At 32.1% G+C, this 16,690-nt stretch overlaps 2 protein-coding genes across 3 annotated transcripts; one reads left to right on the top strand and one right to left on the bottom strand.

Moving 5' to 3' along the window:
* The first annotated feature begins 9,519 nt into the window (after nucleotides 1-9,519).
* On the top strand, nucleotides 9,520-11,561 carry LOC120171777 (homocysteine S-methyltransferase 1-like). 2 transcript variants are annotated; one of them, XM_039179431.1, is made up of 7 exons: nucleotides 9,520-9,778; nucleotides 9,909-9,965; nucleotides 10,195-10,400; nucleotides 10,502-10,631; nucleotides 10,836-11,039; nucleotides 11,118-11,228; nucleotides 11,261-11,561. In XM_039179431.1, exons 1-7 carry the CDS (start codon nucleotides 9,608-9,610, stop codon nucleotides 11,441-11,443), a joined length of 1,062 nt encoding a protein of 353 aa, XP_039035362.1. In that variant the 5' UTR covers nucleotides 9,520-9,607; the 3' UTR covers nucleotides 11,444-11,561. The 2 variants fall into 2 exon arrangements, with proteins under 2 accessions (XP_039035362.1, XP_039035369.1); XM_039179438.1 differs by having other exon boundaries at nucleotides 9,522-9,778; nucleotides 11,118-11,189; nucleotides 11,300-11,561.
* Nucleotides 11,562-13,185: 1,624 nt separating this feature from the next.
* Nucleotides 13,186-13,908, bottom strand: LOC120173910 (LOB domain-containing protein 42-like). The gene is made up of 2 exons (XM_039180949.1): nucleotides 13,691-13,908; nucleotides 13,186-13,619 (listed from the first exon to the last, which is right to left on the bottom strand). The coding sequence occupies exons 1-2, from the start codon at nucleotides 13,878-13,880 to the stop codon at nucleotides 13,186-13,188; spliced, it is 624 nt and encodes a 207-aa protein (XP_039036880.1). The 5' UTR covers nucleotides 13,881-13,908.
* Nucleotides 13,909-16,690: the final 2,782 nt, after the last annotated feature.

Below are 16,690 nucleotides of genomic sequence, written 5' to 3' on the forward strand. Positions count from 1 at the left end.
GAAGTAACAGTGTGAATTAGCTCTTGAAATAAACCTGGAATATTAACACAAAAATGCTATACTGATTGCAAAAAGAAAAATTAGTATAGCTATATAATAACACAGTATTTGCTTATATTTCTAAACGTTTTGGTATTGTCCCTGTAGGGTCTCCTTATTAATGTTTGTTACCATCTTCGTAGTTTTCTAACGGTCCACTGTTCGGCTCTTGATTTCTTGGTTCTTAATACATGTCTTCGATTACAGCGAAAATTGACTTTAATTGAGTTCCAATAGTTATAAATTTGATCTAGTTTTGCTTTTTTTAAGGGTCAATAATTCGGTGCTTGAATTTAAATTTGAATTATTTATATTTTTTATTAAGTTAAATAAATAATTATAAACGAATTAATTGAACCATTATATCAACGTAAACTGAATTTAACAGAGCAAATAAAAGGGAGAAAAAATGAACCGATTTTAGTTGAAAAAAATGCTATTTTTTTAAAAAAAAAATTGAGCAGTTGCATATATAAAGTGTGTTTTATTATTAATTAATTAATTAAGAGAATTCTAAACATATATTATCCGATTAATTAGAAAAAGGGTAAAGTATACAAATGATTCCCCAACCCTAGAACGCTGCTTTATTGAGTCTCATTACTATTAAAAGTTACAAAATGGTCACCCAACTATTCATATGTTTCAAACTCATCATTTTTCGTTAAAAAATTGGCAACCGTTTGAGCTAGACGTTAACTTATTAACTGAGATATGGTGAAATATGATATCAGAAACGTTTGAGCTTTATTTTATGAACCGACTCTCCGTTTATATTATGTTATCGAGCCAGTGCTCGAAAAATTATGATGACGAGCTAGCGTTTGAAAGAAACGATGGTGTCAATAAACATCGTTAAAATATGATTTAATCATATCCTAGTCAGTAGGTTAATATCCAGCGGCGATTGCTAATTTTTTAACGAATAATGATGAGTTTGAAACATATGAATAGTCGAGTGACAATTTTGTAACTTTTAATAGTCGAGCGACTCGGCAAAAAAACACATATAATCAGAGATCATTTTATAATTTTTAATAGTCGTGTGAATCAATAAAGTAATCGGAGATTATTTGTACACTTTACCCTAAAAAAATTATTGCGAGCATAAAATGAGAGAAAAACCACTTACTACAAGCTTGGAATTTATGACAAGAATTTGGTAAGGATTAATGATGAGATGGCCCAAACTTTACAATCTTTGTGATGTGGGAAATTACCGCAAATGTGGGGTTGAAGAAGGCTATTTGATGCACTCCGTTAATCTTGCAGACTCCATTTTTCGTGAAGGGTTCAATTCAAGTCCATTTCTATTTTTGATATCAAAAAACCATAATTTTGGACACTTTGCCGTTAGATATGAATTAGATACTCTTTGATATCAATTATTTGGTTAGATATGAAATATTAATAAAATTTTAAAGGATTTAAGTTCTTATTTTAATGTATGTATATAATAATTTCTAAGTTTGGATATCAATTAGATACTCGATATTAAATTTATCAATCTAATTTTAAAGACATATAATGTTTATTGATTAGTTGGACATGACATACCATTAAACATTTAATAAAATTATATTTTTAGATTAATATAAGTGATGATTTTCAAATTCAAATACAAATCACATACCTAAGAATGAGTTCATAGGTCAAATAGATAAAAAAAAATCATAATAAGTACCTAAAACAAAGTTTAAGAGTTACATAGATCAAAAAATAAAAAAATCATAAACTATCTAAATACCTAAAATCAAGTCCAAAAAAGAATATACATTAACTTTTTTAATTAAACTAGGTTAAGTATAAGATAATATCTATTCAAAGATAATTCTCAACCATTTGATATTGAATGTTTATACTTCTCGCATTCATGGAATCATGGTGCTAGAACTTGAAACCTCAAAGAATAATAACAATTCATTTATCACGGAGATCACTTTGGTTTGTGTCACACCCCCATTTTTAAATTAAATTTATAAACTTAATTTAGTTGATTTTATGGACTAAATTGCAAGTTTTAAAAGCTTGCGGGTCATATTTGAAATTTTAGGAAGTTTAGAGACTCAACCCTAAATTTTCCCCTTTTTCAATCAATAAAGAAAAATAAAAAATGAAAAAAAATGTGTGGTTGTTGAGTTTAAACCCCTAGTCTACAACATGGTATGTCAGCCCCTACCAAATAGGCTATGCCACTGTTAGTGTATAAAATAATAATAACAAAAGTTATTAGGCTTAGGTTACAACCCAAAAATCAATTCCCTTTTTAGATTTGAAGCCCAAAATCCACAAATTCCCAACCCCAAATTCCTAACATGACCGCCTACCCCTCACCAATCCTCCATCGCCCGGCCACCATAGCTTGCACCGCTGCCAGCATCTGACTCGCCATCGTCCGACGACCAAAACCCGACCACCATCTCGATGAAAGACGTCATCATTCGTCGTGAATCGATGCTCGAGCGTGCACTAAGAAAAACCATCAGCCGCCGCATTTTTCTTTGATTTTGCAGTCGATTCCACCGGTGTTGTAGTGCACTACCACTCCCATTAGTTTCCCTCTCACCGTGAGCTCTAAACCCAACCCTTGGGTCACTTCTTCATCTTCGTTCTCCTCCGCTACCGTCGAGGGTAAGCTCTGATCACTTTTCGTTTAAGTTTATTTTGCGTTTGAATGAAATTTTGGATGGATTTGGTCTGATTCTTGTTTGATAGAGGTAAGTGGACTCACATGGAGCTTTCGACCTATCAAACCGATCTTGTTACTATCGCCACACATCGACAGTGCGCGTAGGACTCCTCGATCGGTCCATAAAGCTTCTGGAATCGATCCAATCAAATCGAACCGATCCAGTCAGACCGATTCGGGTTGAATTGAGTCAACTCGACTGAGTTAACTCGATCTAAGTCAATTCATTGACTTTGACTAACCATTTACCTGACTATTGCCTTTGACCTTGACCAACATTGACTTTGACTAAAAAGTCAATTTTTAAAAAAAATCATATTTTATGTTTTTCAACGTCCTGAGTCCGAATTCGAAGTTCGTTTTGTCAAATTTGAACCCAAAAGTCTCTGAATTAACCATTAAACCCGAACATTCATATGTATTTAAGTATTTTATTTAAGCACATTTTAAATTAGACAAGGATTAATTCGTGTGTTATTATTCGAAGGTACTCGAGACTCCCGACAGTTCGACAGCTCAATCCAACTCCTCTCGATCTGTTTGACCCCGTGAGCCAGTGATTACTCATATGATCCGTAGACCCTAAGAATATTCGAATTAAAATATTTTCCGATAATAGCTCTGTTGTATTATGAATTAGGTTCGAGCATTGTTACAGAGCGTGGCGAGGCAGGTGCTCAATAGACTTACCGACTAATCCCTTTTACTAGGTGCGTTACCTATGTGTTATATGAATGTTTTATCTATTTTGAAAAATATGATTTGTTATCTCGTTGGTTTACGAATATTTTCACTGTTCGATATTTTGATTTACTGATTTACTGATTTATTGATTTACTGTTTATGAATTATGGTATTAGGGTATTTTTTTTTCTTATCTATAGTGAATATTATAGTATTCTATGGAAGACGTCCATAAGACATCAATTTCTAGAAGACGCTTAGAAAACACATCGTTTTCAGTATCTTCTGGGAAGATGCATTTTGGTAGACATACAAAAAGCTTATAAAAGACGTTATATCTTTTGGGTGTCTTTCATAAAATTACTGAATTCAAGATTTTTTTTCTCAAAGTCACCTTAACACCTTTTATGAGAAAATCATATTTCTAAAAGCGTTACCCAATAAAATTTTTATCTAAGGTTTTCTTAGAAATATTTTAATTATCATGAATTCAATAAAATTGGTCATGGTCACCATTGTACTGTCATGTGACAAAAGTACATCAAAGATAATTCACGTGAAGTTGACTCTCTCTCTCTCACTTACTTTTTTTTTATTCTTTAATTTATAAAATATAATTTACACAAACATGACTTTTACATTAATAAACTGTAAACTATATATGTAGTCAATTTTCATAAAATGGGTCGACGTTGTATGTGTGCGTGTGTTTCTTTAGTTTGATTCCATGGGGTATCCCAAAATCAACTGGTACGTCTCACAAGTCACACAACACGTTATCATTTTTTTAACATGTTTAGTTCGACTTGAATTTTCACAAGAAATATTGTTTACACGTTATTTGCGTTGAGTTGGTTAAAATTACCGTCCTTATATTTACTTTTAAATTGTTAGAGTAGATAATTCATTGAACTTAATTAATCTTAAAGTGGAAGAAATATTAAAAAAAAATTCTTGAGGAGAAAAAATTGATATTTAAACCATTAAAAAGAGCAATAACACAACCTTATCCCCTCATTACCAGCACAGAAATCCAATAATTTTGAAAGGGAATCGAAGAGAACGCTCAGGATAATATCATCAAGTTGAATGGAACAATCGAGTCACAATAATTTTATGCGGTTCATCTGTTTTAATTTAGACGAAGAGTTGTATTCAGTGATTAAACAACCGTTAACAAATATCAAAATCATTCGTTCCGATAAGGTAGAAGAAGAACGAGTACATTTGAATCCCTTAGAACTCCTCCTATACCATAAAATAGATCTTTCTACAGCATGACGATAGTTTAGAGCGGGGAGGTTATTGCATGAAGAGAAAGAGTGGAGTTTAATGACAATTTAGTGCAGAGCTAATTTAGAGGTTATGGTTGGATATAGCTATCACTCAACAACCAACAACTTGATTCCCCGACACACAGATGGGGCTTTATAATATCCCACCTTCTTTCCTAACCTTATCCACCCCTAACCCTATTCATTTTTCGGCTCTAATGAACTCCAACTCTCACGAGCAACGTGTGCTCAAAGGCTGCAATTTCCTTTCTTTTCCTACCGAGACTATTGAGTATTATGGACGAGAGATAACCTAAGATATTGAATTTGAATTTCAAATTAGGTATGTGTTATTTTCTGGAAAATAGTTAATTAAAGGGTTGGATTGAGCTGGAAGTTACGGTTATAAAATAATTATTATTGTTTGTTGATACAAGATGTAATGTATTTGTGAATTATGAGAGTATGTTTTATTTTTTAAAATTACATAATAGGATTATTTTATAGTGGTGTAATTTATTTTACAATTTTTATAATTATTAGAATTTATATTGCATAGACGAATCTTGTAGGGATACTGAAAGACTGTTTTGGATAAACCAAGTTTTGGGATATATATATGATTTTTGGATATGAGTAAATTCTATGTATTTTTGTGTTCATTGTGATTTATATGTTTATAATGGATTTTTGTTCTCTCATTTGTAGTGGTAGACAAGGAAAAACCATTTTAAATCTTATCTCTTATGACTATCTTAAGTAATTTATAATTGATTTATATGTTTATAATGGATTTTTGTTCTCTCATTTGTAGTGGTAGACAAGGAAAAACCATTTTAAATCTTATCTCTTATGACTATCTTAAGTAATAATTTATAATTTGGTCCTTAAATATGATGATTTTGCAAATTAGGACATTTTTGAAGTCCAATTTAGTTAAAAGTTTGCATAATGCTTTTATGGATGTACTTAGATTATTTGGTGCAGTTAAATTAAATTTTCAAGCATGCTTTAGCTGTTTAATGTGAAATGATGTATTTACTCTTACATAGATGATTAGTTATTCTTCTTAATTTTCAAACTCGACCCTGGTTTGCAACTTCTTTGTTGGTCACATATGCTTCTGTTGTATGAATAATATTGTATGTTATAAACAAGTTTTTTATTTAATCGTGTTTTCAATAAATCCCTAAATCATAAATTCGTATACGAGTTATTCTGATGACTAATATGGCATTTCATATTTGGGTCGGATCATCCCGATCAAATATAGAGTGTTACATGTCTAAATTTTATTAAAGCTAACTTATGAACTATTAACTAAACCTTAGGAACAATGGGATTAAATTGAGTGAAATTTAGAATCTTGGGGCTAAAATCTAAAGTCTAAAGCATAGAATTGGACATAATTGAAGACTCCGACAAAGCGACAAGCTAAAGAATAATTTCCCCAAAAATTCCCTGATGGTGCGGGTCTAAGGTAAGTATTCGGGTCGAGTTGGTTCAAAATTCAGACAAAATACTATATCTTCAGTGTATGACATGATTGTGCTTGCAGTATTTACGGGTCAAATTGGGTTTAAGACCAAATGAAACTGTTTTGCTTGTAATAGCTCAGTTCAAGTCCAATGAGGGCAAAGTTTGACCCAATCTATCTTAAATCAAATGCATAGGCAGTATAGATGATTAGATGTAAATTTGTTTAAGCATAGGGCTATTTATTTTCGAAACTTTGTTCAAAATTTCAGAGGCTTTGAATAAACTAGACTAAAAGATATGTTCGTATAAAAATTATCATTAAATTATTAAAATAATTTCGTTCAAATTATTAATAATTAATTATTAACAAAAAATTTAAAAATTATATTTCGATCATTTATATGTTATCGATTTTTTATAATTTAATCACTAACTCTTATAATTTTAATAATATAACGTGTTGATATAATGATTAATTTATAATTTAATCTTTAAAATTTTAGAAAAAAATTAATTTGATTCGTGAACCCTCTTAAATTCTCTTTTAACTCATTATCCCGTTTATTGTCGACGCCGCTACGGCCAACACTTCTTCGATTAGTGATGACACCTAACCAAAGTTTTAACTTCTCTTTCTTTAAACGGGTTTTATTTCCTTAAACTGCAATCGGGGGAAAAAAGGATACGGTCGGAAACCTGCATTTGCATATGCAACACGTGGCATTAAACATACATGTATGCATATGAAAATGAGTGAATATGGTCGGTGGGGAAGAAGAATTGCATACATAAATCCAGGTTGGTGCAGCTGGAGCGTATTTAAATTATAATATTTGATATTATGGTCACCCAGCACCGAACGTACAATACAGCACATCCCATGCTATATCTGCCTCCCCAATCCATGATTTAGTATGAAAAAAAAACAAATAGGAAACCGTGTTGCCAGCTTCATCCCAAATTTACATATCTGAAAGTAAAGATTCAGAGGTGGTTGAATTGGATCAGCAGTGAAGTCTTTACTTCTGACCAACCTAATTCCTTTTCTTCTCCGCATTCTGGTATTCGTTTCAAAGTATGAGAGATGACTTTCTTGTGTCGCACATCACCACATTCAATTCAAAGCAGCCTTAAAATTATACAATATCTAACTTACTTACCACTAAACTTGACCATTTATATATATATATATATTTACCTAATATATTTTATGTCGTAGTCGTATTTTCTTTACTTCTATTATACAATCATATTATTACTCCTTACCTACCACAGGCACACACCATTCACACGATACTATCTATGATGTCGTGTTTTTTAAAACCACTCCAACATTTTTGCTGGTCATTTATAATTTGTATTGCGTTTATGTGTTGTTACGCATGGTTTGTGCGTTTACATTTATTATTTTTGTTACGTAATTAAATAAGATAATAAAATTCATCAAATAGTCTTAGTGATTAAAGACATTATTTTTTTAAGATCTTGAATTTAAGTAATTGTGTTTGTAGCGTATATGCTCATTGTAAAATGTTGATAAAGATTCTAAATAAACCTTACCTTATAATCACCGTATATTATTAAAAAAATAATAAGATAATAATAAAAATTATTGAAAGAGAATAAAGAAAAACCAAATAAATACACCTTAAGATAAAATGAGAAATCACATAGTTGAAGAAAAAGGCCAAGGTATGAGCATGCCAAATGTAAATAGTATTTTAAAATTGGGATGAGGTTGAACTAAAGGATTGGTAGAATCGGTGGGTTTGACCAACACAATCTGTCTCTTTTTATTTAGACAAAAAAAAAAATGATTCTGACACCAACGCATTTCTCTGGAAATATGTAGATTTAGATAGACTTTTTTCCTTTATCTATATTATGTTTTATTCCAACTAATTAGGGTTTTGATAAAATATTTCCTAATTTAGATCGGAATTAAATATTTGATAATAAACTTTTGTTTACATTTTATGTTAAAATATAAAATTATTAATAAAATATTTTAAGTCTTTATATCAACTCATTTAGTGCCTTGGTAGTAAAATGAAATATTATTCTTTTTAGAGGACACAAAATTAAACAATTGTGTCTTCGTGATATGTGAACGTTATCGAACATTAAGAAAAATTTTGAACATATATTACCTTATGCCCATTTCATATTCTTTTTTCTTATAGGGTGAGGAAAAAAAAGGAGATATTATTTAAATGTATCTAGATAGAATATTGACCAGGAGAGATTAGAGATGATAAAATTCAAAATAATATTTTTAAAATATTAAATTAAAACGGATTCAATTTTATTTTACTTTTTTAAGAGAGAGCAAAACCTCTTATATAATGTATCTAGACTGAATATTGACCAAGAGAGTATAGGAATTAGTAAAAGTCAAAATCAAAATTTTGAAAACATTAAATTTTATTTTATTTTTCAAAGAAAGAGGGCAAAGCCTCCTGTTTAATGAATCTAGATGAAATATTGATCGAGAGAAATTGGAAATGGTAAATGAAAAATAACATTTTAAAATCATAAATTAAAAGATAAAGTACACAAATAGTCCCTGACTATAGGACATTGCTCTGTTGAGTACTCCGACTATTAGAAGTTATAAAATGATCCATTGACTATATGATGTTGTTTTGTTGAGTCCCTCGACTATTAAAAGTTATGAAATGGTCATATGACTATTCATATGTTCAAAACTCATCCTTTTTGTTAAAAAAAATTTGCAATCATCTAAGCTGGATGTTAACCTGTTGACTAGAATATGATAAAATCATATTTTAATGATGTCTACTAACACTGTCGTTGCTTTCAAACACTGGTTTGACGACATAATGTTTCAAGCATTGGCTCGACGACATAATATAAACAAAGTGTCGATCCGTAAAATACAACTTAAACAGTTCTAAGATCATATTTTATCATATCTTCGTCGACAAGTTAATGTCTATCTCAAACGACAACTAATTTTTCAATAGGAAATGATGAGTTTGGAACATACGAATAGTCGGGTGACTATTTTGTAACTTTTAATAGTATGGGGACTCAATGAAATAATTCCTTATAATTTGGTGACCATTTTATAACTTTTAATAGTTAGGACACTTGACTAAGCAGTATCCTATAGTCAAGAGGACCATTTCTGTATTTTACCCTAAACTAAAATGCATCTGGATGGAATGTTGACCAATAGGAAATGGAAAACCAAAACATTGGTGGTTTATGGGGTAGGTATGATAATTGCAACTATAATAGGTCAAGTCCATTACCAACCCAAGTTATAAATGCCCAACTAAAATGCCAAACCCTATTGGCTTATTATTTCTTAAAACAACTTCTATTGCCAGCACCAACCAGGCTTCTGTGTCTTTCTCTTCCTGGAAGATCTAACCAAAGACACGGAGAACTCTGCAAAGAAATACCAAAAAAAAACATGGGTTTCGGAAAAGGAATGTCATTGTTGGAAGATTTGATAGAAAAAGCTGGAGGTTGTGCTGTAATGGATGGGGGTTTCGCTACCCAACTTGAGAGTCATGGTGCTTCCATTAATGACCCACTTTGGAGCGCTCTTTGCTTGATCAAAGACCCTCACCTTATCAAGCGGGTACCTTTATGCCATTTTTTTCTCATTTTATTTATCTATTAGCTTTGATGGGAATATGTACATTGGTATTTTATAATATCTGAAACCTGGTTTTAGATTTTTAATCAATGTGGACTCTTGAAATGTACAGGTTCATCTGGAGTATCTGGAGGCTGGTGCAGATATCTTGGTTACTTCATCTTATCAGGTCTGTTAACTACTAGTTTTTTTCCTCTCAGATTGATCCAAATGATTTGATTTGTTAGGCTAATGTCTGATCTGTCTTGCATCTATTTCTCGTATTGATCTGGTGAAAAGATTAGATTTTGATTTTAATAGTTAATGAACAAAATGTTCTTGTGAAACAAAGTGTCCTTATTCTGTTATATTTCATAAGTTATATATATCTCATAGTTGTCTTTACTTTATATTTCCAGGCCACTATTCCTGGATTTCTTTCCAGGGGATTGTCCTTTGAAGAAGCAGAGACATTGCTAAAGAAGAGTATCAAATTGGCCGTGGAAGCTCGTGATAAATTCTGGGACGGTACACGAAACGTTCCTGGGAATCGCTATAACCGAGCTTTGGTAGCAGCCTCGATCGGAAGTTATGGAGCATATCTGGCTGACGGTTCCGAATACAGGTTGGGGAAATTTTTGCAACATAAAAAACATTAGATATCAGTCACGTTTCATTTGCTTAACATGATATCATTATCTGCATGGGCTCTGTCTTTTCCTTCAGTGGGTGTTATGGACCTGATGTAAGTCTGGATATGCTGAAAGATTTTCACCGGCGCAGACTGCGAGTTCTCGTCGAAGCAGGTCCAGATTTGCTAGCCTTTGAGACCATTCCGAATAAACTCGAAGCTCAGGTTTGTTCTTCCTCGTATTTAATTCGTTATGTATCGTATATACCAAACGGAGAATCTATCTTCAATTCACAATTTGTTTAACGACAGTGCGGTTAGTGAATGCATTTTAACTTTAATCATCATGGATCAAATCTATTTTAAGACCATCAGGAGAAAACATACAAACTGCAGGCCAGCGTGACAGCTTTTTATGTCCAATTGCAGGCCTGTGTTGAGTTGCTGGAGGAAGAAAACATTCAAATCCCATCGTGGATCTGCTTCAGTTCGGTCGATGGCGAGAATGCCCCATCCGGAGAGAGTTTCAAGGAGTGCTTCGATGTATTAAACAAGAGCACAAAAGTAAATGCAATTGGAATAAATTGTGCACCTCCCCATTTCATTGAAAGCCTTCTCTGCAAATTTAAGGAGGTAAATTCCTTTGAGCAACATAACATATATGTAATGTAATAAACCATTGATTCTAATCAGAACTGCACGATATTCCAGTTGACTACCAAGGCCATCGTCGTTTATCCAAATAGTGGGGACATATGGGACGGCAGAGCTAAGAAATGGAAGGTAAGTTATGACTGTATGACTTGGTTTAACAATCACTCTGCAATTAGTTAAACCAAAAAAAAAAAATTGTCGCATCCACCTCTAATGGACTGTCTTCTTTGATTAAACAGCCATCAAAGTGCTTCAGTGATGACACATTCGAGGTAGTTGCACCGAGATGGCGTGACCTTGGAGCTAAAGTTATTGGGGGCTGCTGTCGAACAACACCATCCACGATTCGAGCCATATCAAAGGCTCTGAAAGAAACATCTTAGCGAGTTAAGAAGGGTCATTGAAACCATAGTTCACGATACATTCAGCTGTTGCGGTTTTATAAATTAAACGTTGTTGCCAGTAATATCAATTTTTTTGTTCCTTTCTTTATAATTTATTGTTTCTAAGCAGATGATCTATACGTCTTCGTTCGTTCGAATCACAATCCTTTGAAGAAATCTCTCTAGTGGTAACAAAGTCTTGGGATGAAGTAAAAAAGGAATTGCCAATGTGTTTGGTCCTTATTGCAGTAGCTGATCTGTTATCACAGAAGGCTTAATTTTGATAATCGTTCTTTCCTTTAACCCAAAATAAACTCATTTAAATTCGATAATGATCAAATCCTTCTATATCCTTAAAATTAGGTCATCATCCCCTCTACATGGTAGAATCTTCCATTACTTAAATCCGATATTCACCTTTAACTCTGGACCCAAAACTAAAAATCTTAAGAGATATGTGTTATCATCTAATTTCTTAATTTTATTATTTATAATAAAATTTCTTTTAATTAGATAGTGGCATATGATTCTTGTCACTAATGGTATATGTCATTATCTGAATAAATGATTAAATTAACATTAAGAGTGTATTATAGAATGTATAAGCAATGATGATCAAATATATAATTATATCAATTTCATTAACGATCATGTCAGCTCATTTATCAAATATTAATAAATGATTTGATTACATCATTTAAATAGTTAAATGATTTGATTACATCATTTAAATAGTTAAATGATATGATTGATAAAATTAAAAAAAACCAATGGTTAAATTAAAATCTTTTTAAATTAAGTGATATGAATGCACAAAGCTATTAACCTTGGGGTCGTGGGATCGAGTCCCACAGTGGGCAATTCATAATTCGGAGGTCTCCACGAAAGCTGCTGTCAACCTGGTATTGGGGGCAGTCTACTATACTACCTCTCCCTTACCCCATTACATATGGGAATAAGGGTAAGCTAATTTAATGCAATTTACCTTTTTAATTTTAATTATATAACATCTATAATTTTACGCAACCTCAATGCATCCTTCTTTATTCACCAACTTTTCTTCTTTTCCTTGAGATTTGAATTTATGATTGATGGAGTAGGGTTGCACTTGCACCCCAATTAAGGGCAATGAGCAAGCAAGCGACTTCAATCCTCTCCATTTACTGACGTACTGGTTTTGAACCTGTCCTTTTTCAACATGCGACAAACAATAAATAAAACCAGGTATTAGGTAACTCCCAATCCCAAACACCAAGACCCGGTGCATGAGGAGCACCTGTCCCAAAATCTATTCCTACAAATCTACGTGGACCAATCCCACTGACTTGGAACCCTGTGGTGCCCACAGCTGAAACACTTCATAAATACATATTCTTTATTGTTTATACAAAAATATTCGTGAAACATTTTTATTTTTAATTAATTAATGCTCAATGTTGGTAAATATATATTGGAATTTGGAACACACACGAAGAGAATCCAAATCTAATTATGTCCCAAGATCCAAGTATTAATCATCGAATGAGAAATATTTTTCCTGTTGCAAAAGTTGGATGATTAGATGTTGATTAAGCACAAGTTAGAAGAAGCACATTTTCTTTTTCACCAAACAGAACACAAAAAGGAAATTGAGTACTTGAACATTAACTATTATATATGACGAGGTGAAAGTAGAGAGTTGATAGTTTTATAGCCTACAAAATTTCTTCTATCTTTAATGGAAGAAGCAACAAAGGGGAGATTCACTTTGGTAATGCCTCAGGAACCAGCGCAAGAGTGAGTTGTAAGCCAACATTACTGCTACTAAGACTCTTTTTGGACAAGATGCTGTCACCATTGCCGAGTTGGCTCATCCACGTGTCAGAGTTGGGCGAGTCAAGTATCTGTCTCTTGGATCGCTTAAAACGAGCTCGGGACCGGGTCTTAACCTTGTCGATGTCTGCCGGCTTGGTGTCCTTGGAGACATGGCGGATGTCGTAGGTTTTGAGAGGATAAATGGGTTGCTCTTCTTCAAGTGATTCTAAAGAACAAGTTTGGGTTATCGTCGAGCCTTTGAGAACTGCCTCAACGGCAGCTTGGCATTCAGCCCAGTTGCCGGACCAGAGCATGCCGATTGAGCCATAAACCGGATTCACTACACGCCCACAGGCCTCATATAAAAGTGACCTAAAGATGTCTACAAATGCAAAAACTAAAGGAATTATACATTTCAGTTTCATAAATGGGGATATTAATTAAAATAATTACCTGGGCGATGTTCTTGAGGGCCGGCTTCAATTAGATTGAGGAGACCAGCACGGCCATAGAACTTGGCGAGGAAGAGAGTGGCATTGGCCTGAGAATCAGAGGAGTGAATCCATTGAAGACAAGGTCTAATGGAGCAGCTTTCGCTGCATCCCTTACGCAGAACCCTGCAGCCATTGCAGCTCATCCTCATGCTAAGAGAGATTGAGGGAGAGGAAGAAGGAGGAGAGATTGAGGGAGAGGAAGAAGGAGATTGGAGAAGATTAAGGTTTGGTATATATAACAGTAACGCAGGGGTTTGTAATTTCTAAAGGAGTTGAAGTAAAAGACCTGAAAACCGGGGTTATGTAATGAGTGTTTTCTTTCATTTGCCTTGCTTTTCTTGTTTGCGGACTGCCCCTCTTTGGAAAATGAGACTCTTCTTTTGGTGCTTTCCTTCTATTGCAAACAACCCTACATGCACCATCTTATTACCAATCCTACCAACCCTTTTAACTCCAATTTTTTTTAAAGAATTTACAACATGTTCTTGTAGCGTTTATACGGTAAAATTGCTTGAATAATGGAGCGAATAAAAAATATTTGTTCATAACAAGTATAGTTGAAATTATTTTTTGAATTAGGATAATTGTTATAGAATTTGATGGAAATAGTTAAGATATACGGTGACTTATGAAAGTTGTTAGACCACAACGATTTTTCACACAGGTGATGCATAGGAATATGATTTTGGATAGAGATCGTACTGTGATTTTGACGATTTTCATTGATTATCGTAGCAAAAATTTTAGTTTAGGAAATACTTATTATTAATTTGATGTAATTATAAAATAATATATATTTAAAAGACTCTCAATTATTTAACATTTGACAATGAACGTTCAAACACTCTAATAGTTAAGGGATGATTGTTATCTTTAGAGGTCCCAAGTTGGAGAACGATATCCATAAAGGTGTTTGAACGTTCGTTATCAAATGCTTAAGTCTTTCAAACATATATTATATTATAATCACTTCTTAAACTAATAAAAATATCATAAAATAATTTATTCTACATTTTATATGGGTCTTTTTTTCTTTGATTCCATTATTCAAATAAAATTGAATGTTTATATGGTTTAAACCCACTATAATTAGTTATACTGCACACACACATATAAGCTTATTTAATCATTTTATTATAGAAAGAAACATTTTGATTTGAATTTAAAATTTTAAAATTATAGTTATTTCATTTAATTATTTTAATTTAATTAATCCTTAGGTTTTTATCCGTCTTAAAATTAAACAAATCAATTTCTTGTAAAAATAAAATAGAGTAATTTAATCCATGGGTAAAGTTGAATTATAATTATTTTATTATTTTACTAGTTTCTAAGTTTACCATTTTAAGAATAATTAAATCTTGATTTTATCATTTTAAAGGAGGCCAAAAAAAAACAATTTTAATTACTATGTACTAAGTTGTAATTTGATACTTTTTAAAGAGCCTACTTCATAATTTAGCCTCATCAATCCGTAGATTCGTCTCTCTCTCTCTCTCTATATATATATATATAGTAAATCATAAAGATAATAATTATTAATTTATATAATAGTACTACATTTTCTTTTAAAAAATTATTTATTAATAATGTATTATAATATAATTCATTAACCATGCGTAAAATTTATACACTTAACTGTAAAAAAAAACTTTTACCACACTGTTTCTGACTTTGCACAATTCTTTTGATGAAAGAATAGTTAACCTTGAGAATATGTTTTCTAATTTTCTAAATAAAGGTGTAAATGACAATGCTTTAATTTTATTATAAGTGCAGTCATAATTACAATATAACTTTGGTTATGAATTTAAAAAAACACACATATAATTAAATTTAAATCAAAATAAATTTAAATTCTTAATATTATCATTAATTCCGGATGTCATTCACAAGTCTTATAATATTTTAAATGAGAAAATCAAATAAAAATCTTAACTTTTAATAACTTGTAATTAAATGAGCTCTGATCTTTTATTCATCTTTTTCTCAATAATATATTTTATTTATAATAGAAAAAATCCTATTATAAGTCTCATTAAAAATTTCTCTAACCGAGTGTTACACAACAATAAAGGGGGTATTACACCACTATTGCAAAATGAAATTTAGGCGAAGATCAACCCTAGAAAAAAAAAACAGCAAAAAGCATTACAGAAACAAATCTCCAACCAACACAACAAGACAAACCTGACTATCACCATGTTTTAAAAAACTCAAACTTATTCATGTCTTTTTTTTCTCGAGATGATCGACCATTCCGTTATGGGATCTTAAGAGTAGATAAACTGAATGGATGATTATTCTCTCGACAAAATGTTAATCTCATCCCAGGGTTTCAAATCGCGATCGCGGTCGTGTTTTCGGTTATTTCAGATTTACCGTGATTGCGACCGTCGCGGACGCTATTGCAGCCGTCGCGGGTAACTCGGACGGCAACGAAACCGCTATATCGCGGTCGCGAACCATTTTTTAAAACCCTGTCTCATCCTAAAATATACTTTAAAATAAATCAATATTTTGTGAATTATTTTTAATACTAGAAAAAAAGTTTATTAAAAATGTAATAAGTACTTAAATAGAATAATAAAATATATATTTTTAATATTTTAAGCAAAGGAAAACGTAAAGGGGACAGCATTCGAGAGGTGGAAGCCATGCAAGCAAGCAAGAGTGAACGGAGTAGCAGAAAATCCGCAACAGATGCACGAGCCCTTTCATCTTAGAATTGCGTGCTTCTCTCCCCCAACCCTGATTAAATGTCGAGATAATTATTCGGGTCATCACTTTTGTTTTTGGTTTATCTTATTTTTGGCTATTGATTTCTAAAAAAAAATAATTTGATCACTTATGTTATTAGTTTATCTTATTTTAATCATTGAATCAGTAATTCTAATTAGTTTGACTATATAACGTATGTTGAGCAAGATGTGGATCTCGAAAGAACTACTGAAGAGGA

The sequence above is a fragment of the Hibiscus syriacus genome, unplaced genomic scaffold, assembly GCF_006381635.1.
Source record: "Hibiscus syriacus cultivar Baekdansim isolate YM2019G1 unplaced genomic scaffold, ASM638163v2 tig00003041_pilon, whole genome shotgun sequence".
NCBI classification, from domain to species: domain Eukaryota; kingdom Viridiplantae; phylum Streptophyta; class Magnoliopsida; order Malvales; family Malvaceae; genus Hibiscus; species Hibiscus syriacus.